General features: G+C 44.6%; 1 protein-coding gene and 3 pseudogenes across 1 annotated transcript; all 4 read left to right on the top strand.

Annotated features, from left to right (window-relative positions):
- The first annotated feature begins 317 nt into the window (after nucleotides 1-317).
- Nucleotides 318-6,511, top strand: LOC132222199 (DNA-directed RNA polymerase II subunit RPB2-like; annotated as a pseudogene).
- Nucleotides 6,512-11,753: 5,242 nt separating this feature from the next.
- On the top strand, nucleotides 11,754-12,698 carry LOC132221643 (mediator of RNA polymerase II transcription subunit 8-like; annotated as a pseudogene).
- Nucleotides 12,699-12,726: 28 nt separating this feature from the next.
- Nucleotides 12,727-13,550, top strand: LOC132221645 (PHD finger protein 10-like). The gene has a single exon (XM_059675877.1). It carries the CDS (start codon nucleotides 12,763-12,765, stop codon nucleotides 13,447-13,449), a length of 687 nt encoding a protein of 228 aa, XP_059531860.1. The 5' UTR covers nucleotides 12,727-12,762; the 3' UTR covers nucleotides 13,450-13,550.
- Nucleotides 13,551-17,658: 4,108 nt separating this feature from the next.
- On the top strand, nucleotides 17,659-19,052 carry LOC132221775 (ATP-dependent RNA helicase DDX39A-like; annotated as a pseudogene).
- Nucleotides 19,053-27,112: the final 8,060 nt, after the last annotated feature.

The raw sequence follows: 27,112 nt of genomic DNA, 5'->3' as shown, positions 1-27,112 counted from the left end.
ACACTGGAGAGTTGACACTCCTGTGGGCAATCTCAACCATTAGGCACCCTTAGTGGCTTCTTCCCATATTCCCTTTATGCTTTTTGGGGTCTTCAACAAAGCAGACACTTGGAGATATTAGGAGTCTGTTAAAGGCATAGCTCCAGACCCTTTTCTGACGTTGGCTTTGAGAAGCACTATAAAGGGGAATACTACTATTTATTGGTGGGGCAATGAAAGCACCTCTCAAATTATCCCGCCATGAGGATCGGAGAGTCATAAAGGAGCTACAGGTGACACATTCTACAAGGCTTAGCTAACTTGGGCATGTTATCGAGATGCATCTGCCAGACTCTCCAAAGTACTTGAGTTCTCAGAAGCGAAGTATGGGTAGGGAAATCTCCATGTGGCAGCCTGGGGGTGCACTGCTTGGGTACCCTTCAAGAAGAACTTGCTGTTCAGTCATAGGGTAGTACCTTTGGGGTCCATGGCACCATTCATGCTGTCACCATGGTCTTTGCTATGGCCGAGTAGAGTGGGAGTCCTGGAGACCGTGAATAGCTGCCCAGTGTGGCACTCCTCTGGAGCTCCCATGGGCTCTGAGACATTGTGGGATCTGCCTCTTGACCTGAGGCCCTTGCTGCCTGCTTCTGCTTCCTCTCTTATCTCACACGGGTGTTGCTCACCGTCCCCATAAGCTGCTCGCATGACTAACTTCTGGGTCTTCCAGTAAGCAGCTGCTTACCACAGTTATCCACTCCCCGAGGAGGAAGCAGGGTGGTGGGGGCACAGAACAGAAGCGATGTGGGGTGTGTGTGTGTGTGTGTGTGTGTTTCCAACACAACACCAGCAATAGACTATGCCCAGTCTTAGCACTAGTCCCTTGTTCAGCCCAGACTGCCTCCATCGGTGCTACGCCTCATCCACCTCCCACATCAGGGCAGGCCTGCTCGGGTGGCCACACTTTCCCAGGGAGGTTCCGCCCCAGCTCCTCCCAAGGGATCTTTAAAGCATAATTGCTGACCCGGGATGTGTTGGTGCTGAGTTTATCACGAAGCTAAATGCTGGCGTTCTTCCTTCAACTCGAGAGCCAAAACTAATATAAACACCCACTCCCCATTCGTTACCCTAATGCCATCAGCAATGTGAGCAGGCCTGACCCCATCAGAGGCCTCCTGATTTATGGCCTCACGAACAGACGCAGCCGGTGGAAGCTGAGCTGGGCATCTGGGTACCTAGGAGGAAGCTGGTTTAAGAGAAGTGGCAGCCTCCCACCTGAGCTGGGGGGCTACCGCCTTCTGCAGGGAGGAGATTTAAGAAGTTGGGGACTTTGCTGAGCGAATGGGAAAGGAAAGAGGCCACACTATCTATTTAGGGCAGAAACTGAGGGGAGAAATGAAGGGGAGGCAGAAAAGAATGTCTCAGTCAGCTGACCTAGGCAGGGGGGGGAAGCTATTGCAAGCCTCCATCAGTGGCATGAGAAGGGGGCATGTGAGGTCTTACTCCCTTCACCCTTATACATCTCCCCATGCCTTGGATGAGTCCTCGATCCGATTTTATTTTAGCAATATAATATGACAGAATTGTGGGCGGAATTCTCAAGGCAGAGTGTTGTTCTACCCATATTCTTTGCTTCACAGTAAAATTTTATTGCGCTCGCGTGCGCGCGCGCACACACACACACACACACACACACAGAGAAAAGTGACAAAATCATAAGCATAGAGCTGCATGGATTTCACTCTTCTCAAGCCATCATTGGCAAGGCATCCCTACATGTGGAGGATTGGTGTTCTTTCCAAAGGCCTGATTCCAGAAAGATCTACCATAGACTTCTTTCCTATGTGCAGAAAGCCTCACCTGGTCCAATTAACGTATTTTATAGTTTTTTAATTACCTGTTGGGGGAAGATTTCAGCACAAGGACCTGCTAATGCCCTCTTCTTTCCATCTGTGAGAAGTCACTTATGCACAGGGCAGCCTAGGAACTCAGAAAAGTTAACATCCCTGGGAAAACTTGAGCCAGCGGAAGCTGAGAGTGCACAGATGAGTGCCCAGCTTCCTGCCCTCCGAGGGTCAATCTGCGGTGTACTCTACATTGTGACGCAGAGCATCCCCTCGGGATGAGCCCCAACCGCCCACCATTATAACAGTCTCACTGTCATGTTTTTACTGTTTTTTTTCTTTCCCTGTCCCTCTCTCGTCTTTGCTCTGGCTTCTTGGAAACAGCTTACAAATAAACCTTCTGCCCCCCAAGTCCTCACTCGGATACAAATGAAGGCAAGGATACAAGTTAAGGCAGGGAAAGAGGAGGAAAGGTGGCCAGAGATTGCCTAGGCATTTCCCCACGTTATATGTAATTTTAAAAGTGTGGATAAGGATGCTGCATTCCAAGTATGTAGACAATGAGAAGACACCACATCACTGAAGTTCCCACAGGAAAATATTGGGGCTTCTGCTCATCACCAACCCAGTTTTCCTTGAGAAGTTGAAGAACCACCAAGATATTTGCTGAAGTTTGAACAAATTTATCTCTCCAAGCCTACTTACTGGGAAAGCGATGGTGCTCCTTCACCACTGATGCCAAATGAGGCCAGATTACGAAATCTCATGTATTCTGCTCCACTTTATGTTGATATAACAAAAATAGTCATTAAAAAAGGTGAAGAACAACTTCAGACTCAGCATCAGAAAACTTGTATAGGAAAAATTCCAATTATGTTGCATTCAACTTATTGCCTATTGAATGGCTTAACAGATTGTGATCTTTGTGAGTTAAATGAATGCCCCTTGGACCCTGGTGGCTATTTCATTATTAATGGATCAGAAAAGGTTCTAATTGCGCAAGAAAAATGGCAACAAACACAGTCTACGTGTTTGCCAAAAAGGGTTCTAAATATGCCTACACAGGAGAGTGTAGATCATGTTTGGGGAATTCTTCCCGACCCACCAGTACTATGTGGGTTAGCATGCTGGCCAGAGGAGGACAGGGTGCAAAAAAGAGTGCTATTGGCCAGCGCATTGTGGCAACTCTACCATATATCAAGCAAGAAGTTCCCATTATTATTGTATTCAGAGCATTAGGTTTCGTGTCTGACAGAGCTATTTTAGAGCATATTATTTATGATTTTGAAGGTCCAGAGATGATGGAAATGGTTAAACCTTCTCTCGATGAAGCTTTTGTCATCCAAGAACAGAATGTTGCACTAAATTTCATTGGCTCAAGAGGGGCAAAGCCTGGTGTCACTAAAGAGAAAAGAATTAACTATGCAAAAGAAGTCTTACAGAAAGAAATGCTCCCTCACGTTGGTGTCAGTGATATTTGTGAGACCAAAAAAGCTTATTTCTTGGGGTATAGGGTGCATAGGTTACTTCTAGCAGCTTTGGGTAGAAGAGAATTAGATGACAGATCACTATGGAAACAAAAGATTGGATCTTGCTGGACCGCTACTTGCATTCTTATTTAGAGGCCTGTTTAAGAATTTGCTTAAAGAAGTTCGGATCTATGCACAGAAGTTTATTGATCGAGGAAAGGATTTTAACTTGGAGTTGGCAATTAAACAAGGATTATATCTGGTGGCTACAATACTCTTTAGCTACTGGAAACTGGGGTGACCAAAAGAAAGCTCATCAAGCCAGAGCTGGAGTATCTCAGGTGTTGAAACACCTGACGTTTGCATCTACTCTTTCTCACCTGCGTCATTTAAATTCTCCAATCAGTAGAGATGGCAAGCTGGCAAAACCAAGACAGTTGCATAATACGTTGTGGGGAATGGTGTGTCCTGCTGAGACTCCAGAGGGCCATGCTGTAGGACTTGTGAAGAATTTAGCCCTAATGGCTTATATTTCAGTTGGGTCTCAACCTTCCCCAATTCTGGAATTTTTAGAAGAATGGAGTATGGAAAATTTAGAAGAAATTTCTCCTGCAGCTATTGCTGACGCAACCAAGATTTTTGTTAATGGCTGCTGGGTTGGAATACATAAAGATCCTGAACAACTTATGAACACTCTAAGGAAATTGCGGCGTCAGATGGACATCATTGTGTCTGAAGTTTCTATGATCAGAGATATTCGAGAGAGGGAGATTCGGATCTATACAGATGCCGGTCGTATTTGTAGACCACTTCTGATTGTGGAAAAACAAAAGCTTCTGTTGAAGAAGAGACATATTGATCAATTGAAAGAGAGAGAATATAACAACCACAGTTGGCAGGATCTTGTGGCCAGTGGGGTAGTGGAATATATTGAGACTCTAGAAGAAGAAACAGTGATGCTGGCAATGACTCCAAATGATTTACAAGAGAAAGAAGTAGCTTATTGTTCCACATATACACACTGTGAGATTCACCCATCAATGATTCTTGGTATCTGTGCATCTATTGTTCCATTTCCTGATCATAACCAGTCCCCTATAAACACATACCAGTCTGCTATGGGTAAGCAGGCCATGGGAGTTTATATCACCAACTTTCACGTCCGTATGGATACATTGGCCCATGTTCTCTATTATCCTCAAAAACCGCTTGTGACTACACCGTCTATGGAATATCTGCGATTTAGAGAGTTGCCAGTAGGTATCAATTCAATTGTGGCCATTGCATCATACACTGGCTTTAACCCTTTGCAGTCGTTTGTCTACTCTCAGCCACCAAAGCTTTTTTACCGTTACGGTCGTATGTCTGCTCTCAGCCACCACAGCAAGGAACCATACGAATCTTAACTCTATTCATTCATGTATCAGTTCATAATTTCTCTGAAAGCTCTTAAGTGTCTAAGTGATCTTGTCACGAACCAAAACATTGCCCCGACAAATCAGAGATATCGAAACTCAATATAAACAAACGCGGTCATTCCACACTCACCGTGCAAAACACCGTGGCGAGTCAGTCACCTTTTGAGAGTGAAGAAATCGACAAGCTTCGGAGATACATCGCAGAATTTCAAATAAAGCTTTACAGATTATGTTTAACTGTAATTAGGCATTCTCGCTTGTTAAGATATTTCAAAATAATACTCCAAAATGGCAAAAAGAAAGTTACCGAAAGAAGTGTACTGCGAATCTGAAAGTAACGATGAGAGTTTTATTCTGGCACCTTGAATACTGACTCTGACGTAGAAAGTGATAACATTTGTAGTGATTCTACTAGTAGTGACGTAGTTCCAAAAAAGAATTAATAAATCTTGTTTATCCTTCATAATCTTGCATGTTATGTATCACTGCTCTTTCAATGGAAATTAATTCCGACCAGTACGACACCCATGTCCAAATTTAATACGACCGCAAAGGGATAATCAAGAAGACTCCATTATCATCAATCGTTCAGCGGTAGACCGAGGCTTTTTCAGGTCCGTTTTCTATCGATCATACAAAGAACAGGAGTCTAAAAAAGGACTTGACCAAGAAGAAGTTTGAGAAGCCTACACGTGAAACATGCCAGGGTATGAGGCATGCTATATACGACAAGCTGGATGATGATGGTCTGATAGCTCCCGGGGCCCGTGTATCGGGAGATGATGTTATTATAGGCAAAACAGCCACCCTGCCTGAAAATGAAGATGAACTGGAGAGCACTAATAGACGCTATACCAAGAGAGACAGTAGCACTTTTCTCAAGTGAGACAGGCATTGTGGACCAGGTTATGGTAACTCTCAACCGGGAAGGATATAAATTTTGTAAAATAAGGGTACGCTCTGTTAGAATTCCACAGATTGGAGACAAATTTGCCAGTCGACATGGTCAAAAGGGTACTTGTGGTATTCGTATAGACAAGAGGATATGCCTTTCACCTGCGAAGGAATCACCCCTGATATCATCATAAATCCCCATGCCATCCCCTCTCGTATGACAATTAGTCACTTGATTGAATGTCTTCAAGGGAAGGTTTCAGCTAACAAAGGCAAAATTGGTGATGCCACTCCATTTAATGATGCCGTTAATGTGCAGAAGATTTCTAACCTTTTGTCCGATTATGGCACCATCTAAGAGGAATTGAGGTCTTGTACAATGGATTCACTGGTAGAAAAATCACATCACAAATTTTCATCGGCCCCACTTATTACCAGCGTTTGAAGCATATGGTGGATGACAAGATTCATTCTCGTGCTAGGGGGCCTATTCAGATCCTTAACAGACAGCCCATGGAGAGTAGATCCCGGGATGGTGGCCTGCGTTTTGGTGAAATGGAACAAGACTGTCAGACTGCCCATGGGGCAGCCCAGTTTTTAAGGGAAAGACTGTCTGAGGCATCAGATCCATATCAGGTTCATGTTTGCAATCTTTGTGGAATAATGGTGATTGCTAACAACAGGACCCATACGTATGAATGCAGGGGCTGTCGGAATAAAACCCAGATTTCTTTGGTGCGAATGCCTTATGCATGCAAACTGTTGTTTCAAGAGCTTATGTCTATGAGTATTGCACCTCGAATGATGAGTATTTAGCTCTTTTAAAAATTCTCAACAAGACACTTATCAATGCCTTTTGTGTCTTATTTTAATGACATGGCTTTTTAAAATAACAAATAAATGTGTTACATTGTGAAAAAAAATAATTCTTCCTACCTGAATCCGGCTTACCCCCAAAATCTATACCACCAATATATAGAGTTGGCTCTGCATGCCAGAACCCTTACCATCTTAGGGAGTTCCTGGTTGCAGACTATATAAAGCATCAATGGAATAGTCCCTGTATTTGGGGACAGGTTGGTGACAACATTGACGAAAATTCTCATTGTCAATGTCAGAAACATCCAAAGCTGTAGAGAATTTTTATAAGAGCTTATTTGAGCCAAACTGATGACATACCCTGAAGAGCAAGATCTCAGATGCTCCGGAAAGTAAGTTTTGCAACCTCTTTGATACATTTGAAATTAATGAGGGAGGTAAGGAAGATTAAAGGTGGGAGAAAGCAAGGTGAGCATTGGCTTACAGGCTAGTTAACAAGATTATGTGCTCTCCTGAGGATTAATACCTCCCTCCAGCAAAGAGCAGAGGACGCCAAGGGATGGGGGCCACAGGATGGGCCAAGTGGATTCCTAAATGAGGTCTGCACATGACTCCCGACCATGCATGGATACATGGACCTGCAAGGAGACAAGACATGAGTTCTATTAAGATCAAGATACAGAGGAGCTTGTTTTTGGCATATTTATGTATCTGCGAGTAAAAGTAGTCCACAGACAAATCTAGAAATCAAGCTTCAGGAACAGAAATCTAGAGGCAAATATGAATAGAAAGGAACGAATATATTCATCTTCCAAGAGCAGAAGATTCCAGAGGAAAGGTTCACAGTGAACCCACCTGGACCAGCCCCACCAGCTGGGCAGCTATGGTGAAGTCAAAACAAGTTCATGACAAACCTTAACTTTTCCAATATCTAAGAAGAAAGCATCTGAAAGGAGGAAAGATTGAGCCTGAGCTCCTTCCACCCCAAACATGTCCCTTGGGAGAGTGGCGGTAGGAAGAAGAAATGACCAGAAGGCTAGGTGCAGCTCATTAGGGGACACCTGACATTTCCATGGTTTTGGAGCTCCATGGTGGGAAAGGATATTAACATGAAAGGGCAAGAAAAGGCTCCAGGCAGGGATCCTATGACTCCCAGCAGCACCTGGTCCTCAGGTACTCAGACCCCTGAGAGCAGGGAGCAGGTTTGGAATCTGAGACAACCTGTCATCCCAGATCAGCCTCAGAGGGACGCTCCCCTGATCTCTGCCCCTCCTCCATGTCTGACTGCTTCGGCGTTTGACTTTAATCCCTCCTTTCTGAGCTGACGCAGAACAAGCCGCATGCTCCCTTTCTTCTTTAGAGATAGAGATCCCCTCCGTGCCCCCTAGCAGCAGGGAAACAGACTCTTGCTCTCCTGGGTCAGGGAGGAGACACTCAAAAGATAGCCTGCTCCCAAGGCCAGGCCTCCCCTCCTTCCTGAAGTCAGAGGCTGGAGCCACTGTCAGGTCTCATTAGAGGAGCCGAGTGTCCTTGCTTCCACTCTTAAAGGGGCAGAAATGGGGTAATCACCCCCACAGGGAAGTCAGGGTGGGGGTGGACACTCTGAACTAAGTATTCAGGCTCATTAAGGCCAGATCCAGGAGATGCTACTTGTGCCCCTGCACTGAGCAATTATGACTAGCTTTGTTCAGGTCCTTCATCAGGGCCAGGGAACTAACTGACCCTGAACCTGGAGGCTCCATCTTGGTGAATGCAGAGGATTCCTGGGAATAGAAAAAGATACATGGCAGAGAAAACAAAACTAAATAAGCATTGTAGCTTCCTCCTGGTTGTTTCTCCCAAAATAGATCATTTGGGGCAATCCTACCTTCAAGTGATAGGCCTTCATTAACCCAACGGCAACAGGCTTAGAAAAGTTTCTAAAACATCTGGTTAGTTTGGTCATTTAGAGAAGACATTTAAGACCAAAGATGCGAAGTAAGAAAGTAAGGTTAGCTGAGGGGAAGCTGGAGTTTCTTGGTTCCAGTAGCACAGTGGCCAGGAGAGGGGTGCAGAGAAGGCAGTTTCAAAACCAGTAAACATTTTCAAGAGCAGAAGATTCCAGAAGGGAAGTTCACAATGAACCAAATCCATCAGCCCCAGCAGCTGGGCAGCTATGGGCCAATCAAAACACGTTCATGACAAATGACTTCCAGTAAGAAGAAAGCACCAATGCCTCTTCCATCCCATCTCTAGGTCACACTGGACATTAACTTCTTTGGGGGAACAGGAGGTGCGTAAGGCACAAGCTCCATACACCATTCCAGTGGGATTGCAAATGGCTCTCCTGAGTCTCTACAGACGGTTGTTTCCTACTCGAGTAAACTCAGGTCCAAGAAGGTGAGGGTCAGAGAAAGGCAGAGGTGTTGGCCAAGATGACCGTTTTCTCCAGAAATCAAAAGGAGGCAAGTACACCCCAAGAGGCTGGCAGAGGGCACACGCAGCGCACGGTTACTCTAGCCCCAGAGCCAGGTCAGGAGAGAGCCTCAACAGGAGCAGTCCACAACAGCTTTCTGCTCCTGTCCCTCGGCTCTTGACTTGGGAGCCTCTGGCTTCACATGGTGTCGGGTACCCCAAGAGCCATCTCCCTACAGAGATGGTCAGCTATGGTCAAGTCAAAACAAGTTCACAACAAACCATGTGCACTGAAGGTGCATCCTGGACAAGTTTGAATAACCCAATACGATGAGAGGACCATTGTTCTTATCTATAAGCAACTTTACACCCCCATACCTGAATGTTCTGGGGAGACTCAAAGACCAGAGAAAGGACCCCAGAGCCCTAAGCACCCTCAGGCTGAACCATGCCTCACCCTGCAAGTAATTCAGTTTGGGCTGACTTGCCCTTGAGTGGCACAAACGCCTCCCTCTGAGATGTGTCCCGATTGCCTCAGACAAACCAGGAGTAACATCCCCTTAGCCACAGTGACTAGTTCACACAATCCAGACCTAAGGTACTGGCAATCAGCACTTGGCATCCATTCCCAACCAGGGTACTATTCAGGACTGTTGCTGGGAATTCTGTCAGTGTTCTCTTGCCTTCTGAATGCTACCATGAGAGAGGAGCTTATGGGGGGAATGAGAAAAGAAACCTGGGGAAACCACACCTCAAGTCCCCCTGTCCACATGTATGCATGTGCACGCACACACTCAGTGGAGGGAGCAGAGAAGCATATTTCTGGATTTTTAACTCGATTTTTCCAGAAAATCTACTGATGCTTTCTTTTCCCGCTCCCACCACGGAAGCAACCTGCAATTGATTTCTCTGCTATTCTAAGGTAAAAATGATTCTATATTTTAAATGCAAACATCTAGAATGGGTGGTTCAAGAATTCTGAAGTGAGAAATATAGGAATAATTCCTGAAAAAAGTCATATGGCAAACTCTGTTCTCTCTAATTTGCAAGATGGAGGAGAGAGTAACCGCAAACGTACTCACTATGTCACCTGCACAGGTAGGTTTTAGACCACTCCTCATGACAATGACAGACAAAAATTTAATACTCTGCTTACTACATGTCAGACACAGTTCTAAGCATTTTATCTGCTTTACTTCAAAGTGTTTTTAGGATTAAGTGAATTGTGCTGTTTTTATCTCATATACATCTGAGTAAACTGGCCAAGTTACCACATCCATGCCTCAAAGTCACAGAAAATCAGTGGTTGGGCAGGGTTCTCACTCAATGTCTGGTCCCCATCGATAACCTCAATGCTAGCTCATCCTATCTCTATCAATGATGTGAATCAAACACATTTGTAGATGTGAATGTATGCAGAATACAACAATGTTCACAAAGGGAAGCTCTTTGCTGAATAGAAACCCATTTGAACAACACCTGGTCATTCTTTGTATGTTAAGGCACGTTTAGGAGAGACCCAACTATGCTGATCATCTGGGGGAAAAAAAATTTCATAAGTTGAAATCCTATTGCCCCAGCCAATGGGATTAGGAGCTGGAGCTTTGGGAGGGGATTAGGTCCTGGGGGTGGAGCCCTCATGATGAGATTTGTGCCCTTATATAGGAGGCCTGAGAGAGCTGCCTGCCACATTCCCCAAGTGAGAATACAAGAAGTCAGAAGTCTGCAATTGGAAGAGGGCCTGCACCGACCGACCATACAGCTAATAATTAAAAATATGGGCTTGTGGTGGGGCAGGAGGTTTCAAGATGGCGGTTGCTGGATAGCTGACCGGGAGCCGTGGTGAAGGCCCCTACAAAGGGAAAGAGGGCGAGAATCCTCCCCTCCCAGCGTCTCGCAGTCCCAGAGCCCAGCAGAAGCGTTTGGACATTCTTATGTTGATCCTGGTAGCTTTGGTGGTTTGGTTTGTTTTTTAATAAACAAGTGAACCATACAGATTGTCAACATGGGACGAAGATCCACATCATCTGCTGGAAGCCGGTCCATCCTTGCTGCTTGACACAATCGCTGCAGGGAAGAAACATCTGCACAGCATATGTTTCAAGGGACATGGTGTATATGGCATACTGTTCTTAATATGTTTGCTCACCTTCTTGGTGCTATGTGTTTTAACCAAGGTCCCCTCTCCGAGAAAGGTTGTTTCCACAGGTAGGGATTTTTCCCTGAAGTTAGAGAGGGAATAAAACCCCTTAACTAAATGCGAGGTGGGTAGTTAATCACTTTAACTACGAACAATCACCCTTAAGCTACATAATCTTTACTCCCTGGAATGGAGATAAGAAACAACTAAATGCCAGGTGGGTAGTTAATCACTTTAACTATGAACAATCACCCTTAAGCTACATAATCTTTACTCCCTGGAATGGAGATAAGAAACGCCCTAACCTTTGGAATAGAAATTGATAGGATTAAAATCAACTGGTATAAATACAGATGTAACAAGACAATAAGACACAGAACCTGGCTGGAGATCCTGGCTAGAGAGCCTGGCTAGGCTGCTGATCAACTGAATGCTGTCTCCGTGTCATTCCTTCTTCGCTGACTCTGTCCACATCTTTGGGGACCCCTGGATCTGTTGGGGTTGGACGCCAACAAATTGGGAGTCTCAAGCTCCCGACTGCTCTGAACTCCAGTTCCGGGCTAGTCTCTGGGGACCCAGACTCATACAGGGAGAAACTGGGCTGACTGGCAGCGAGTGGAACTCGAGGGCGGCTTTCTCTCAGAGGTGCTGCTGAGTATTCAGTTATTCTGCAAGAGAAAGAACGCCAGCGCATCACGGACCACTACAAAGAGTACTCGCAAATGCAGCAGCAGAATAGGAAGAAAGTGGAAGCCAGCAAAGTGCGGAGTTTATCAAGAAAGCCACCAAGGGTGGTTGCCGCAGACACTGCCGCTGCTATGCAGAGGGAGGAGAAGCAGCTTGAAGCATCATTAGATGCACTGCTGAGTCAAGTGGCTGATCTGAAGAATTCACTGGGGAGTTTCATTTACAAATTAGAGAACGAGTATGACCGGTTGACCTGGCCCTCTGTCCTGGACAGCTTTGCCTTGCTCTCTGGACAGTTGAACACTCTGAACAAGGTCTTGAAGCATGAAAAGACACCACTGTTCCGTAACCAGGTCATCAACACCCTCTGGTGTTCTCCCCAGACCGTGATGAAGATCTTATGTGGCAGACGGAAGGACGAGTACCTGTTTTCAGCCATGAGGTAGTCCCTGACCATCTGAGAACCAAGCCTGACCCTGAGGTTGAAGAGCAAGAGAAGCAACTGACAACAGATGCCGCCCGCATCAGTGCTGATGTAGCTCAGAAGCAGATCCAGAGTTTAAATAAAATGTGCTCAAACCTTTTGGAGAAAATCAGCAAAGAGGAACGAGAATCAGAGTGGAGGTCTCCGGCCAAACAAGCTGACCTTTAACCCTGCAGACACCAATGCCTTGGTGGCAGCTGTTGCCTTTGGAAAAGGGCTGTCTAATTGGAGACCTTCAGGCAGCAGTGGGTCTGGCCGGCCAGGCCAGCCAGGAACTGGAACAATCCTTGCAGGAGCCTCAGGATCACAGCGGGTGCAGATGACAGGTGCTCCAAGCCAGCAGCAATCAATTCTCAGTGGGGTACAAATGGCCCAAGCAGGTCAACGAGGGAAAATGCCAAGTGGAATAAAAACCAACATCAAGTCAGCCTCAATGCATCCCTACCAGCGGTGAGTGTGGCCAGTGACCTCAACTCCCAGATGCTCTTTGTAGAGCTAGGCAGTGAAATTGCCTTTTGCCCAAACTGACCTAGATGGGTACAATAAAAGAACATGGGCTTTCAGCAACAGACAAAAAAAAAAAAAAAAAAAAAAAAAAGCCACAGAGTTCAACAGCAGCCTGAACCGGGACCGCATGGAGGAGAGGAGGGCATACTTCGACTTACAGACACACGTCATCCAGGTGCCTCAAGGGAAGTACAAGGTGTTACCAACAGAGCAGATCAAGGTCAGCTCCTACCCGGTGGCCCTCATCCCCGGACAGTTCCAGGAATATTACAAAAGGTACTCGCCGGATGAGCTGCGCTACTTGCCATTGAACACGGCTCTTTACGAGCCACCGCTGGATCCAGAGCTGCCCGCGCTCGACAGCGAGGGCGACTCGGACGATGCTGAGGACGGGCGCGGGGACAAGAAGAGGAGGAACAAGGGCACTTCTCCAAAGGTCATTCCCAATGCTCTATGTGGAATTTGTCTGAAGGGTAAGGAGTCCAACAAGAAAGGGAAGGCTGAACCTCTTATACACTGCTCCCAGTGTGAGAACAGCGGCCATCCTTCTTGCCTGGATATGACCATGGAGCTTGTTTCTATGATTAAGACCTACCCATGGCAGTGCATGGAATGTAAAACTTGCATTGTGTGTGGACAGCCCTACCATGAAGAGGAAATGATGTTCTGTGGTGTGTGTGACAGAGGCTACCACACGTTCTGTGTGGGCCTCAGTGCTATCCCATCAGGTCGCTGGATTTGTGACTGTTGTCAGCGAGCTCCCCCAACACCCAGGAAAGTGGGCAGAAGGGGGAAAAACAGCAAAGAGGGATAAAATAGTTTCTCAACCCCAATACTGTAATATGCATTTAAGTGAATTATTTGGTGCCAACTTATTTCCAATTCTCACTTTTATGCCGATAAAAGATTTTTGAAATAAAAAAAAAAAGTTCTCCCACTGATTCTCACAGCTGAGTCCCACAGCCAATTGGCCTGGAGGTCAATTCCTCCCAGTGATACCTACAACAGTCAAGGCTTAACTACAAGACTGTGCACAAAGCCCACAAAGGGGTGCACCAAGAGTGTCCACCTCAGGTAATTAGGGAGGCTGAGCCACTGGGCCCTATAGGACACCTAGCACAGAAAGCCACTCTGTCAACACAGGGAAGCATAAAAAATGCGGAGACAAAGAAATAGGTCACAAATGACAGAAATGGAGGAAAGCAAACTTGATATAGAGTTCAAAACCACACTTTTAAAGTTTTTCAAGAATTTTCTAGAAACCGCCAATAAATTTGGTAAGACCCTCAAAAAGTTTGGTGAGACTGCCGATAAATGTAGTGAGACCCTCAAGAAATCTAGTGAGACCCTCGAGGTTATGAAAAAGGACCAACTAGAAATTAAGCATACACTGACTGAAATAAAGGATATTATGCAGAGTTCTGATCACCCAGAACCACAGGAACGCTGGCTGAGTGGAAGTCCTACAACTAGGAGGAAAGAGAAACGCATACGGACACTCAGAGGAGGCGCAGTGCTGAAGTCAAATTCTGAGGTGCGGAGTGCGCGGAGCGGGCTGGCGGCGGAGGGCGCGGTTGTTGTTTTCAATCGGGAGGGAGTCGCAGACTCTGAGCACCAGGTCCGGGCGAGTCTTTAGGGACCCAGACTCAAACAGGAGAAGCAGGACTGTCTGGCTTCGGTCAGAGCGAGTGCAGCTTTCTCTCTGAGCTTTGCAGCGGGTGCTGGGACTCAGAGAGGCAGAGCCCCTTGGGACAGGACTGAGAGCCGCCATAACTGCTCTCTCCGGCCCACCCTGTTGATCCTGTGCGACCCGCCCCGCCCAAGCCCTGCACAGAGGCATTTGCCAGATAGCCTCAGGCAAAGGCTAGATTAGCACCTCCCTAGAGGACAGAAGTTCTCTCACTACTGACACAGCTGATTCTCATAGCCACTTGGCCTGGAGGTCAAACCCTCCCTGGAATTAGCTACAACAATCAAGATTTATCTATAAGACTGAGAACAAAGACCACTAGGGGGTGCACCAAGGAAGCATAACAAAATGCGGAGACAAAGAAACAGGACAAAATTGTCAATGGAAGATATAGAGTTCAGAACCACACTTTTAAGGTCTCTCAAGAACTGTTTAGAAGCTGCCGATAAACTTAATGAGATCTACACGAAAACTAATAAGACCCTCGATCTTATATTGGGGAACCAACTAGAAATTAAGCACACACGGACTGAAATAACAAATATTATACAGACGCCCGACAGCAGACCAGAGAAGCGCAAGAATCAAGTCAATGATTTGAAATGCGAGGAAGCAAAAAACATCCAACCGGAAAAGCAAAATGAAAAAAGAATCCAAAAATGCGAGGATAGTGTAAGGAGCCTCTGGGACAGCTTCAAGCGTACCAACATCAGAATTATAGGGGTGCCAGAAGATGAGAGAGAGCAAGATATTGAAAACCTATTTGAAGAAATAATGACAGAAAACTTCCCCCACCTTGTGAAAGAAATGGACTTACAGGTCCAAGAAGCGCGGAGAACCCCAAACAAAAGGAATCCAAAGAGGACCACACCAAGACACATCATAATTAAAATGCCAAGAGCAAAAGATAAAGAGAGAATCTTAAAAACAGCAAGAGAAAGAAACTCAGTTACCTACAAGGGAATACCCATACGACTGTCAGCTGATTTCTCAACAGAAACTTTGCAGGCCAGAAGGGAGTGGCAAGAAATATTCAAAGTGATGAATACCAAGAACCTACAACCAAGATTACTTTATCCAGCAAAGCTATCATTCAGAATTGAAGGTCAGATAAAGAGCTTCACAGATAAGGAAAAGCTAAAGGAGTTCATCACCACCAAACCAGGATTATATGAAATGCTGAAAGGTATCCTTTAAAAAGAGGAAGAGGAAGAAAAAGGTAAAGATACAAATTATGAACAACAAATATGCATCTATCAACAAGTGAATCTAAGAATCAAGTGAATAAATAATCTGATGAACAGAATGAACTGTTGATTATAATAGAATCAGGGACATAGAAAGGGAATGGACTGACTATTCTTGGGGGGGAAAGGGGTGTGGGAGATGTGGGAAGAGACTGGACAAAAATCGTGCACCTATGGATGAGGACAGTGGGTGGGGAGTGAGGGCGGAGGGTGGGGCGGGAACTGGGAGGAGGGGAGTTATGGGGGGGGAAAAAAAGCAACAAATGTAATAATCTGAACAATAAAGATTTAATTAAAAAAAAAAAGGATATTATGCAGAGTTCCAACAGCAGACTAGAAGATCCCAAGAATCAAGTCAAATATTTGAAATACGAAGAAATAAAAAACACCCAACTGGAAAAACAAAAAGAAAAAAGAATCTAAAAACATGAAGATAGTGTAAGGAGCCTCTGGGACAACTTCACACCAAGACACATCATAATTAAAATGCCAAGAGCAAAAGGCAAAGAGAAAATCTTAAAAGCAGCAAGAGAAAAAAAATCAGTTACCTACAAGGGAGTACCCATACGATTTCTCAACAGATTTCTCAACAGAAACTATGCAGTCCAGAAGGGAGTGGCAAGAAATATTCAAAGTGATGAATAGCAAGAACCTACAACCAAGATTACTTTACCCAGCAAAACTATCATTCAGAATTGAAGGTCAGATAAAGAGCTTCACAGATAAGAAAAAGCTATAGGAGTTCATCACCACCAAACCAGTATTAATATGAAATGCTGAAAGGAATCCTTTAAGAAGAGGAAGAAGAAGAAAAAGGTAAAGATACAAATTATGAACAACAAATACACATCTATCAACAAGTGAATATAAAAATCAAGTGAATAAATAATCTGATGAACAGAATGAACTGGTGATCATAATAGAATCAGGGACATAGAAAGGGAATGGACTGACTATTCTTGCGGGGAAAGGGGTGTGGGGGGGTGCGGGAAGAGACTGGACAAAAATCGTACACCTATGGATGAGGACATGGGGGGGGGTAAGGGCAGAGGGTGGGGTGGGAACCAGGTGGAGGGGAACTATGGGGGGAAAAAAGAGGAACAACTGTAATAATCTGAACAATAAAGATTTAATTTTTTAAAAAGCAAGACATGTGGGAAGAAAATGTACAATTCTTTAATTAAAATTATTTCCCACTGACCTAAACTTCGAGCGTTTCATGAAATAAGATCCTCTGAGTTCCTGATAATGTATAAACATGTTATCTTTTTTATGATCAGAAAAGTACTTTAGGTTTAAAAGTACAGAATGAGAATCTTATGGAAAATGAGATTAAACTAAGTTTTAAAGTTAAGGGATAAAGAAAAGAATTATTTTTCCCTCCGAACTACCTTGTTGACTTTAAAAAAATTGAGAGGTGTTATTTATTGCTAAGAATATTTTTAGTCTTATTCTCAAAGATTACACTTCCCCCAGAGCTTTGTGACCTGATTGAATGGCAAACCTTTTGAAACATTTTCAAAATTATTAAAAAATCAGAAAAGGTTACTTTCTTTTTTGAATGTGTTGAGTTTATTAAGCTTTTCTTTATAAAAGCACATACAATGAATAAGAATGTTTAATGATGTTAATTTGCATTGATAATATTTTCAAAGTGCTTTAATCACTAACTCATCTACCCTGTAATTCTGGGAAATGACTTTAAACGATATTTTCCCCTTTTTAGAAATGAGAGTATCAAAGCTGAAACGCTCATGTGATTAATCCAGTGGCCCAAATAGATAGATAGTGTATTTCATAGGCAGATACACACATGCCTGCACACACGCACACACACATACACACACACACATAATGAAACAATGTATGCATTGCATTCAGGCTAGGCATACCTATTACTTTCCATTATATCTTAGATCCCTTTCATGTGTACCTATAACATAAAAAATAATATAAGATTTATTGAATAATGTATGAAAGAGGAAGAAGTCATTGAATATAATAAATTTTTAATATTGTAAAACTCAAAAAAAAAATATGGGCTTGTGATCCAACACAGGAGGCAGGAAGTGCTCTAGCTTGTGTCGACTCTCTGAGTGCGCGGAGGCGAACGGGGAACCAGTATTATGGCGGAACAGGATGTGGAAAATGAGCTTCTGGATTATGAGGAAGATGAAGAGCCCCAGGCTCCTACAGAGAGCACCCCAGTACCCCCCAAGAAAGATGTCAAGGGGTCCTACGTTTCCATCCACAGCTCTGGCTTCCGGGACTTTGTGCTGAAGCCTGAGCTCCTGAGGGCCATAGTGGATGTGGCTTTGAGCATCCATCTGAGGTTCAGCACCAGTGTACTCCCCAAGCCATCCTGGGCATGGATGTCCTGTGCCAGGCCCAGTCTGGAATGGGCAAGACTGCAGTCTTCGTGCTGGCCACCCTACAGCAGATTGAGCCCGTCAATGGACAGGTGACCGTCCTGGTCATGTGCCACACTCGGGAGCTGGCCTTTCAGATCAGGAAGGAGTATGAGCGCTTCTCCAAGTACATGCCCAGTGTCAAGGTGTCCATGTTCTTCGGGGGCCTTTCCATCAAGAGGGACAAAGAGGTGTTGAAGAACTGTCCCCACGTCATGGTGGGGATTCCAGGTCGCATCTCGGCACTCGTGCGAAACAGGAGCCTCAACCTGAGAAACGTGAAGCACTTCCTGCTGGATGAGTGTGACAAGATGCTGAAGCAGCTGGACATGCTGCAGGACGTACTGGAGATCTTTCGCCTGACGCCACGCGAGAAGCAGTGCATGATGTTCAGTGCCACGCTGAGCAAGGAGATCTGGCCCGTCTGCAGGAAGTTCATGCAAAATCCCATGGAGGTGTTGGTGGACGACGAGACCAAGCTCACACTGCATGGGCTGCAGCAGTACTATGTCAAGCTCAAAGACAGTGAAAAGAACCGTAAACTCTTCGACCTCCTGAACAGACTAGACTTTAATCAGGTGGTGATCTTCGTGAGGTTGGTGCAGCGCTGCATGGCCCTGGCCCAGCTACTTGTGGAACAGAACTTCCCAGCCATCGCCATCCACAGGGCAATGTCCCAGGAGGAGCGCCTATTACGCAATCAGCAGTTCAAGGACTTTCAGCGGCCACCAATCTGTTTGGCCGAGGGATGGACATTGAGCGAGTCAACATCGTCTTCAATTATGACATGCCTGAGGACTCGGACACCTACTTCCACCGGGTGGCCCATGCCGGTCGCTTTGGCACCAAAGGCCTGGCTATCACTTTTGTGTCCCATGAGAATAATGCCAAAATCCTCAATGAGGTTCAAGGTAGGTTTGAAGTCGATGTGGCGGAGCTTCCTGAAGAAAGGGACATCTCCACATACATTGAGCAGAGCCGGTAACCACACACCTGACATCCCGGAGCCACCCTGCTTCCCACGTGCTGCTTCAAGTCCTCTTTCTAGGCGACAGTGGGGCTTTCTTTTTCTGTTCAAACACTGTACATTTGTGTAACAATAAATTTGTATTATGGAAAAATAAGTAAAAATATGGGCTTGTTAAGGCACGTTTAAATGCTTCTTAGAACAAAGGTAAGGTACCAATTTATTTGAGGACAACCATTCAAGTTCTTGATAAGCTAGGAAGTCTCCTTGTTTGCAGTGGCAGAGAGTAGTTGATTCTCCTTAATAAACAATATTTTTATTGATTTTCAGAGAGAAGAAGGGAGAGGGAGAAGAGAGAAACACTGATCAACTGCCATCTGCATGCTCTGTACTGGGGATCGAGCCTGCCACCCAGGCATGTGCCCTGACCCAGAATTGAACCGGCATCCTTTCAGTGCATGGGACAACACTCAACCAACTGAGCCACACTGGCCAGGGACAAGAGGTAGTGTCTATGCTCTTCTTTTAGAAAGTAGAGCTGATGGCTATAGTGGGCAGGGCTGCCCCTGAGGTGGGGGTGAAGGTGCGGTTTGAAAGTAGGTCCCAGTCACCCTCCTAAATTTAACGTTGAGGCAATCCAGTATCTCTCCAGTCACCTGAGACCTTCTAGCCAGAGACTTAAGAAGCACTTTCTAGTATTAGGGCAATAAATAGGTCAAAAACAGATACCTAAATAAAATGTGAGCTGCTTCCATGAAAAAATGGATATTTCTCAAACTTCTAAAGTACATCTTCCTGCCCAGACAGGGAAATGGATCAGGTGATTTTCTAGGTTCTCTGCTCTAATGTTTCATGATACTGATTTGTTGTATCCAGGTTCTTTAGGGTCAGGGAGAGGGTAGCATTCAAGCCCATTGGGTAGCCATATGCAATTTTATCTTGTTTTTACAAATCAAGACAGTTTAAGACAGCCCGAGTCTCACTTTACTCAGCTCAGAAATCGAGTCTGAAGGCGGGGCAGCCTCCCGGAGCTTCCTGGCTATCTGTAATCAACATGTGCACCTTGCAACCCGGGCAGCCCCTTTAGTCTACGCTGTAGGACCTGAGCCTTGCTGGGTCCGAGTTCATGATCAGCAGTGTCTACTGTATACAGTGGTTGAAAATGGATCCTGCAGATGTGGGACAGCTGTTTGTACTTAGCAGTTAAGTGTCCCTGTGATGCTGGCGGCCTCTGAGAAAAGCATTGTTCTTTGCAAGGCATCCATCTCACAGAGGCTTCCTAAATCAGGCCCAGATGTCTACATCCAACTCGCATTTCTCCATGAAGACACTTCTTTCTGGAGTGGTAGCCTTTTCACTAAGGTACACGCCGTGGAGTGTGCAAGTCAGCATGCCCGACTCTGAAGGGAAGGATCCGAGTAACAGGATCTGAGTGTTAGAACTGGAGAGACATCCCCATCATCTAAGCCAATCCTCACACACCTATGAGGATGACAGCATGCCCATTTCACAGATATGAAAGAAGCTAACAGCAGACAACAGCACTGGTTTTAGAACTCCAAAGCCATTAACTAGAGACTTCTAGTTAGCCTCAAATATCAGCTCCTGCGTTTTCCCAGTAATGAGACTTCCCATTTTTAGTTGGGTAGACCCGACGGCCCAGAACAAGACCCATTTTTCTTGCAGCTAGGTTTGGCTATGTCAGTAAATGTCCAGCAAAATAGGATATAGGTAGAATCAGTGAGTTTGGGTTCCAGGCAGTGTTCTTAGAGTAAGGAGGTCCTTTTGCTTTCTTCCTGGCTGGCATCCAGATGATGGCTGGAGCTCCAGCAGCCATCTAGAAGCATGAGGCAACTTTGGGAATGTGTGCCTTGAACAACAGACTGACGGAACCTGAGTCCTTGCATCATGAAACATCATGCCAACCCTACATAAATCGCCTCCAGATTCTAATAGAACAACCATTTGGATAAGCCACTATTCTCTTAGGTTTAGCAATTGTCATTAGGAAAACCTAATACAGCCTCATCCTCAAACGCACTGACAAAAACAAGAGGGCCTGAGCAGTGGAAGTCCTCTGTGCCTTTGATGATCACCTTTTACCAATGCTGGGTGGAGAGGTGTCAAACAGGTGTTCAAGGATGAGATCTTAGCACCAGTTCTGGACACACAGGATTTGAAGGAGAAATAAGTTTAGTTGACAAATTATCATGTTTTGGTATGACTTGGCTGATCTCTATCTAGTCAAATAAAAAAGAGCAGACTCAAAACCCCTGAGTTATTGTTGAAAGTATTATATATGTCCCTTCTTTTCCCCCATTGGCCCCCTCTAGCCCATCCCATCCCTCCATCCCAGGCCCTCACTGACCCCATTATCTGTGTCCATGAGCCATGCATATATGCATACAAGGTCCTTGGTTGATTACCTCCCATCCTCCCCCGCCTTCCTTTCGAGACTCTGCACTCTGTTCCATGCTTCCATGTCTCTGGATTCATTCCATTCGTCAGTTTATTTTGTTACTTAGATTCCACATATGAATGAGATCATGTGATACTTGTCTTTCTCTGACTGACTTATTTCACTTAGCAAAATATGCTCCAGGCTTCTTGATGCTGTCTCAAAGGGTAAGAGATTCTTCTTTTTTACTGCTGCATAGTATTCCATGGTATAAATGTACCATAGCTTTTTTTATTCACTCATCTACTGATGGGCACTTGGGCTGTTTCCAGATCTTAGCTATTGTAAATTGTGTGGCTATGAACATAGGGGTGCATACATTCTTTCTGCTTGGTATTTTGTTTTGTTTTTTATGATATATTCCTAGAAGTGGGATCACTGGGTCAAATGGCAGTTCCATATTTAATTTGAGGAAATTCCATACTGTTTTCCATAATGGCTGTACCAGTCTACATTCCCACCAGCACTTGCCATTTGTTGATTTGTTGATGGTAGCCATTCTGATAGGTGTGAGGTGATATCTCATTGTCATTTTAATTTGCATCTCTCTGATGATCAGTGACTTTGAGCATTTTTTCATATGTCTCTAGGCCATCTGTATGTCCACTTTGGAGAAGTCTGTTTAGGTCTTTTGCCCTTTTTTTTTTAACATATTTTATTGATTTTTTACAGAGAGGAAGGGAGAGGAATAGAGAGTTAGAAACATCGATGTGAGAGAAGCATCGATCAGCTGCCTCCTGCACACCCCCTACTGGGGATGTGCCTGCAACCAAGGTACATGCCCTTGACCGGAATCGAACCTGGGACCCTTGAGTCTGCAGGCCAACGCTCTATCCAGTGAGCCAAACCAGCTAGGGCCTTTTGCCCAGTTTTTAATTAGATTATTTGTCTTCCTTCTGTTAAGTTGTATGAGTTCTTTATATATTTTGGATATTAACCCTTTATCATATGTATCATTGCCAAATATGTTTTCCCATACAGTGGGCTCCCTTTTCATTTTGCTGTGCAGAAGCTTTTGATTTTGATGTAGTCCCATTCGTTTATTTTCTCCTTAGTTTCCTCTGCCCTAGGACAGTGGTTGGCAAACTCATTAGTCAACAGACCCAAATATCAACAGTACAACGATTGAAATTTCTTTTGAGAGCCAGATTTTTTAAACTTAAACAATATAGGTAGGTACATTGCTATTAACTTAATTAGGGTACTCCTAAGACTTAGGAAGAGCCACACTCAAGGGGCCAAAGAGCCGCATGTGGCTCGTGAGCCGCAGTTTGCCGACCACGGCCCTAGGAGATGTATTCATAAACATATTGCTATGAGATATGTCTGAGATTTTGCTGCCTATGGTTTCTTCTAGGAATTTTATGGTTTCATGACTTACATTTAAGTCTTCTATCCATTTTGAGTTTATTCTTGTGTATGGTGTAAGATGGTGGTCTAGTTTCATTTTTTTTGCATGTATTTGTCCAATTTTCCCAACACCATTTATTGAAGAGACTGTTTTGACTCCATTGTATGCTCTTGCCTCCTTTGTCAAATATTAATTGAGTGTAATGGCTTGAATTAATTTCTGGGGTCTCTCTTCTGTTCCATTAATCTATATGCCTGTACTTGTGTCAGTAACAGGTTGTTTTGATTATGGTGGCTTTGTAGTATAACTTGAAATCTGGTATTGTGATTCCTCCACCTTTGTTCTTCTTTCTCAAGATTGCTGCAGCTACCTTTTGGTTCCATATAAACTTTTGGAGTATTTGTTCTAGATCTGTGAAATATGCTATTGGTATTTTTTTTACATTTTATTGATTTTTTTTACAGAGAGGAAGGGACAGGAATAGACAAAAACATCGATGAGAGAGAAACATCGATCAGCTGCCTCCTGCACACCCCCTACTGGGATGTGCCTGCAACCAAGGTACATGCCCTTGACTGGAATCGAACCTGTGACCTTTCAGTCCACAGGCTGATGCTCTATCCACTGAGCCAAACCGATTAGGGCTACTGTGGGTATTTTAATAGGGATTGCATTGAATCTGTAGATTGCCTTGGATAGTATGGACATTTTAATATTGTTAATTCTACCAATCCATAAACATGGTATATTCTTCCACTTGTTTATATCTTCTTCTCTTTTTTCCCCAATGTCCTGTAGTTTTCCGAATACAGGTCTTTTGCCTCCTTGGTTAAATTTATTCTTAAGTATTTTAATTTTTTGTTGTTGTTGCAATGGTAAAAGAGATTGCTTGTTTAGTTTCTCTTCCTGAGAATTCATTATTGGTGTATAAAAAAAAGCCATTAATTTTTGGGTGTTGATTTTGTATCTTGCTACATTGCCAAATCCACTTATTAAATCTAATAGTTTTTTTGGTGAAGTCTTTAGGGTTTTCTATGTATAATATGACATGTGCGAATAATGAGAATTTTACTTCCTCCTTTCCAATTTGGATGCCTTTTATTTCTTCTTGTCTCATTGCTGTGGCTTGGACTTCCAGTACTATGTTGGATAAGAGTGGTGAAAGTGGACATCCTATCTTGTTCCTGTTCTTAGGGGAAATGGTTTTAGTTTTTGCCCATTGAGAATGATGTTTACTGTAGGTTTGTCATATATGGCCTTTATCACGTTAAGATGTGCTCCCTCTATTCCCACGTTGATGAGAGTTTTTGTGTTTTTTTTTAATCAAAAATGAATTCCCCCGAGTTTTTATATATGTATTTATTTATTTTTATTTTTTTGGTGCCAAAACCAGGGAACAAATTTATATCTTCTTTTAGAAGATGGATGAGTCTTGGCAGTCCTCTCTAGACTTCCAAAAGCCCTGTGAGGTTGGTTTTCCAGCCAGATGAGTCTGAGGCTCAGAGAGAGCTATCACCTTGCCTGAAACCACCTAGCTCATGGCAGAGTTGGATTTCAAGAACCAACTTTAATATTTTTTTAAAATATATTTGATTGATTTTTTTACAGAGAGGAAGGGAGAGGGATAGAGAGTTAGAAACATTGATCAGCTTCCTCCTGCACACCTCCTACTGGGGATGTGCCTGCAACCAAGGTACATGACCTTGACCGGAATCAAACCTGGGAACTTTCAGTCTGCAGGCTGATGCTCTATCCACTGAACCAAACTGGTTAGGGCTCAACAACCAACTTTAACTCCTACGCTATGTTTTTAGCCACGTCACAGTATGTACCTAATTCAATCCCAGCCAGTTACCGACGAAGTCCTCTGGTCTCTGGTGGTATGTTTCTCCTTCTACACATCCGAGTCCTACATGAGGACAACAGTTGGGCTGTATTGTTTCTGCAGCCCTTTGTCAAGAAGTCAAGGAATTGGATACAAAATGGAAGGATTTTATAGGAAGAAGGGTGGGACAAGGGAGCTATTAGAGAAGAAAAGGATTTTTCTTAGGGGATGAAAAGGAGAAGGATTTTAATTATGGAGATTGCCTCCTCTTTCTATAGGGGATGGAGAGGGTCCATTTGACATTACCTTACTGGTGTTTGGCAAATAAATTCCAGCCTGGTTGATTAAGACAATGTTTCTGATAGAGAATGAAATTGCAATTAGATCAGATATTAAGTCTTGGGTTGATATCATGGGCACTTAGCATAAGTGACACCATTTTGCACCTGAGGGTTTTGTTGTTGTTTTTAATAGAAGAGAGGGATCAACCCTAAGAAGAGATTAAAAAGTCTTTAGAGTCCCTAGAATTAGGGCTATGGTGGTGCTGGCGTAGGGGGCTGGGACTGAACTTGTCCACTGGAAAAAGTCCCAGCTTCCAGTGTTCTTGCCCTTCAGCCCAAGTGCCTACTTAGATTAGTCCCTGACCGACCTCAGGGGGAAATTACAAGTAAGTGTTCAATTTCTCCTTCCGCAGTGGCTCAGGGCTAGGAAATTGTTTCTCCCCTGCAGCCTTTCCACACCAACAGCTGTGGCTCCTCTCACTGTCAGTGTGTTGCCAACAGGTTGGAAATGAATGCATTTCCTGCTGATGGCTGTCAGGGAGAACACACACCGTACGCTCAAGCGCCCTTCTTTCATAGGGCTCCGGCAGGCTCAGGGCTGGCACTAGGCATTGTCTGCTATCTGCCTGTCTAGGGTTTCTGATGACAATATAAGGGAGAATGAGGAGGATGGAAAATAGAGGGGAAGTCTGGTTGACCTCTGCTGAGCCCTCCTCTGCCTCATAAGCCATGGCAGGAAGTGCTGGGACCCTGGAGGGAGGGAGGGTGGAGGGTGGGATAGAGGCTAGGACCACCTGGTTTGCAGTTATCCCTTTGCCCTGGGGGTGTGTGGAGAACTGAGATAATGGCACACTTCTTGGCTGTGACATCCTACCCTGTCCAAGTTTGCTTCTGTTTCCTCTATTCCTCCTTCTACTCCTGCAAGGAGTAGGAGACAGTTCATCCCCAAGTTTATTCCTTTAACCAATGGTACTTCCAAAGGCTTAAGCAATATGAAGTGAAGTGACCCAGTCAACCTCTACTGGGTCCAAACAATGTGTCTCTCCTATCACATGCTTCTTTCATTCCCCTGCTTCAAATCCTACACTCGGCAAGTTGGTTCAGACACAACTTGTTCCAGGAAGCCTTTGCCGGCATCCTGCCACTGGGTTTCAGGGACCTCTTCTCAGAGCTCCCAAGACAGTTTGTTCTTGACCCCCAAAGCATTCACTGAACTATAATACATTCATCTGGTTCCCCAGCAGAATGAACTTGGTGCTGTCGAGATCACAGTGGCTGCTTAGTAGCTTAAATGAGTCCTGATATACCAGGAACTGTGTGAAGGCCCTGTGGGGGTTCAGAGATAGTCACCCCAAGATGTACATGTGATTGCCAAGTGTCTGAAATTGGCCACAGTCTACCAAACACTATTATCCACCTGAACCTGAAAGAGCCCTTCACTCTCATGCTGTTTACCTGGTTCCAGTGAGGGTCTGCAACTGGCTATCAGCTCTGCTCTGGGTCTAAACATTCTGTGTTCATTTGCCATCTCATGATTGCAGGCATTTAAGGGATTAGGACTCTCACCTTTAGACCTTCTCACACCCTACTAGGTGTGTCCTAATCACCATGGCAGGCCCTGGCTGTCATGCCTCATTACTTAAATATATTATCATGGCCTGGCCTTGGCCAGTATGGTAAGATTAAAGCAATAAAACTATGGACAAATGGCCAGCATTAGGACTGTTCTTACCCAGGACTGCTGTAGGTAATGGCACACAGCTGCAGGGCCAGGCACTTGGCCTCCCACCCCCACTTCCTCTCTGCATAGCTCCTGCCCCAGTTAGGGCCTTCTGCCCTCCATCAGCAAGGCTTTGGATTGGTCCAGCTCTGAGAGCTTTCAGCAACTAAGCTCTAAGATGGAGACCTGCTGCCTAGCAACATGCAAACTTGTGCTTCTGAAACTCCCACAGGTCTTTGGGAGGGCTTACCTACTTTTATTGCGATAGCTACCACTTGTCCAGGCAGCATACTAATTTCTTGCCTTCATACTTGTTCATTACTAACAGCTCTGCAAGGAATATATTAATTCTACTTTTTATTTTAATTTCTTTTAGTCCTACTTTCTAAAGCTGGGCAAGGGGAAAGTGAGGCATGGCTGAAAGGCCATGACATTCACCCCGCATCACATAGCTAATAAAGGTGGAGCTAAGATTTAAACTCTGGTTTGCCTATGTAGCCCATGCTCTCAGCTATCTGCCACTCTAGGAT

Source organism: Myotis daubentonii, chromosome 19 (assembly GCF_963259705.1).
Source record: "Myotis daubentonii chromosome 19, mMyoDau2.1, whole genome shotgun sequence".
Lineage (NCBI taxonomy): Eukaryota > Metazoa > Chordata > Mammalia > Chiroptera > Vespertilionidae > Myotis > Myotis daubentonii.
The sequence above is the reverse complement of the archived record's forward strand: the minus strand, read 5'-3'. Positions and strand labels throughout refer to the sequence as shown.

Coding starts and splice junctions, on each gene's coding strand:
- LOC132221645 (XM_059675877.1), top strand. CDS start 12,763: ATGGAGGAGAGGAGGGCATACTTCGACTTACAGACACACGTCATCCAG.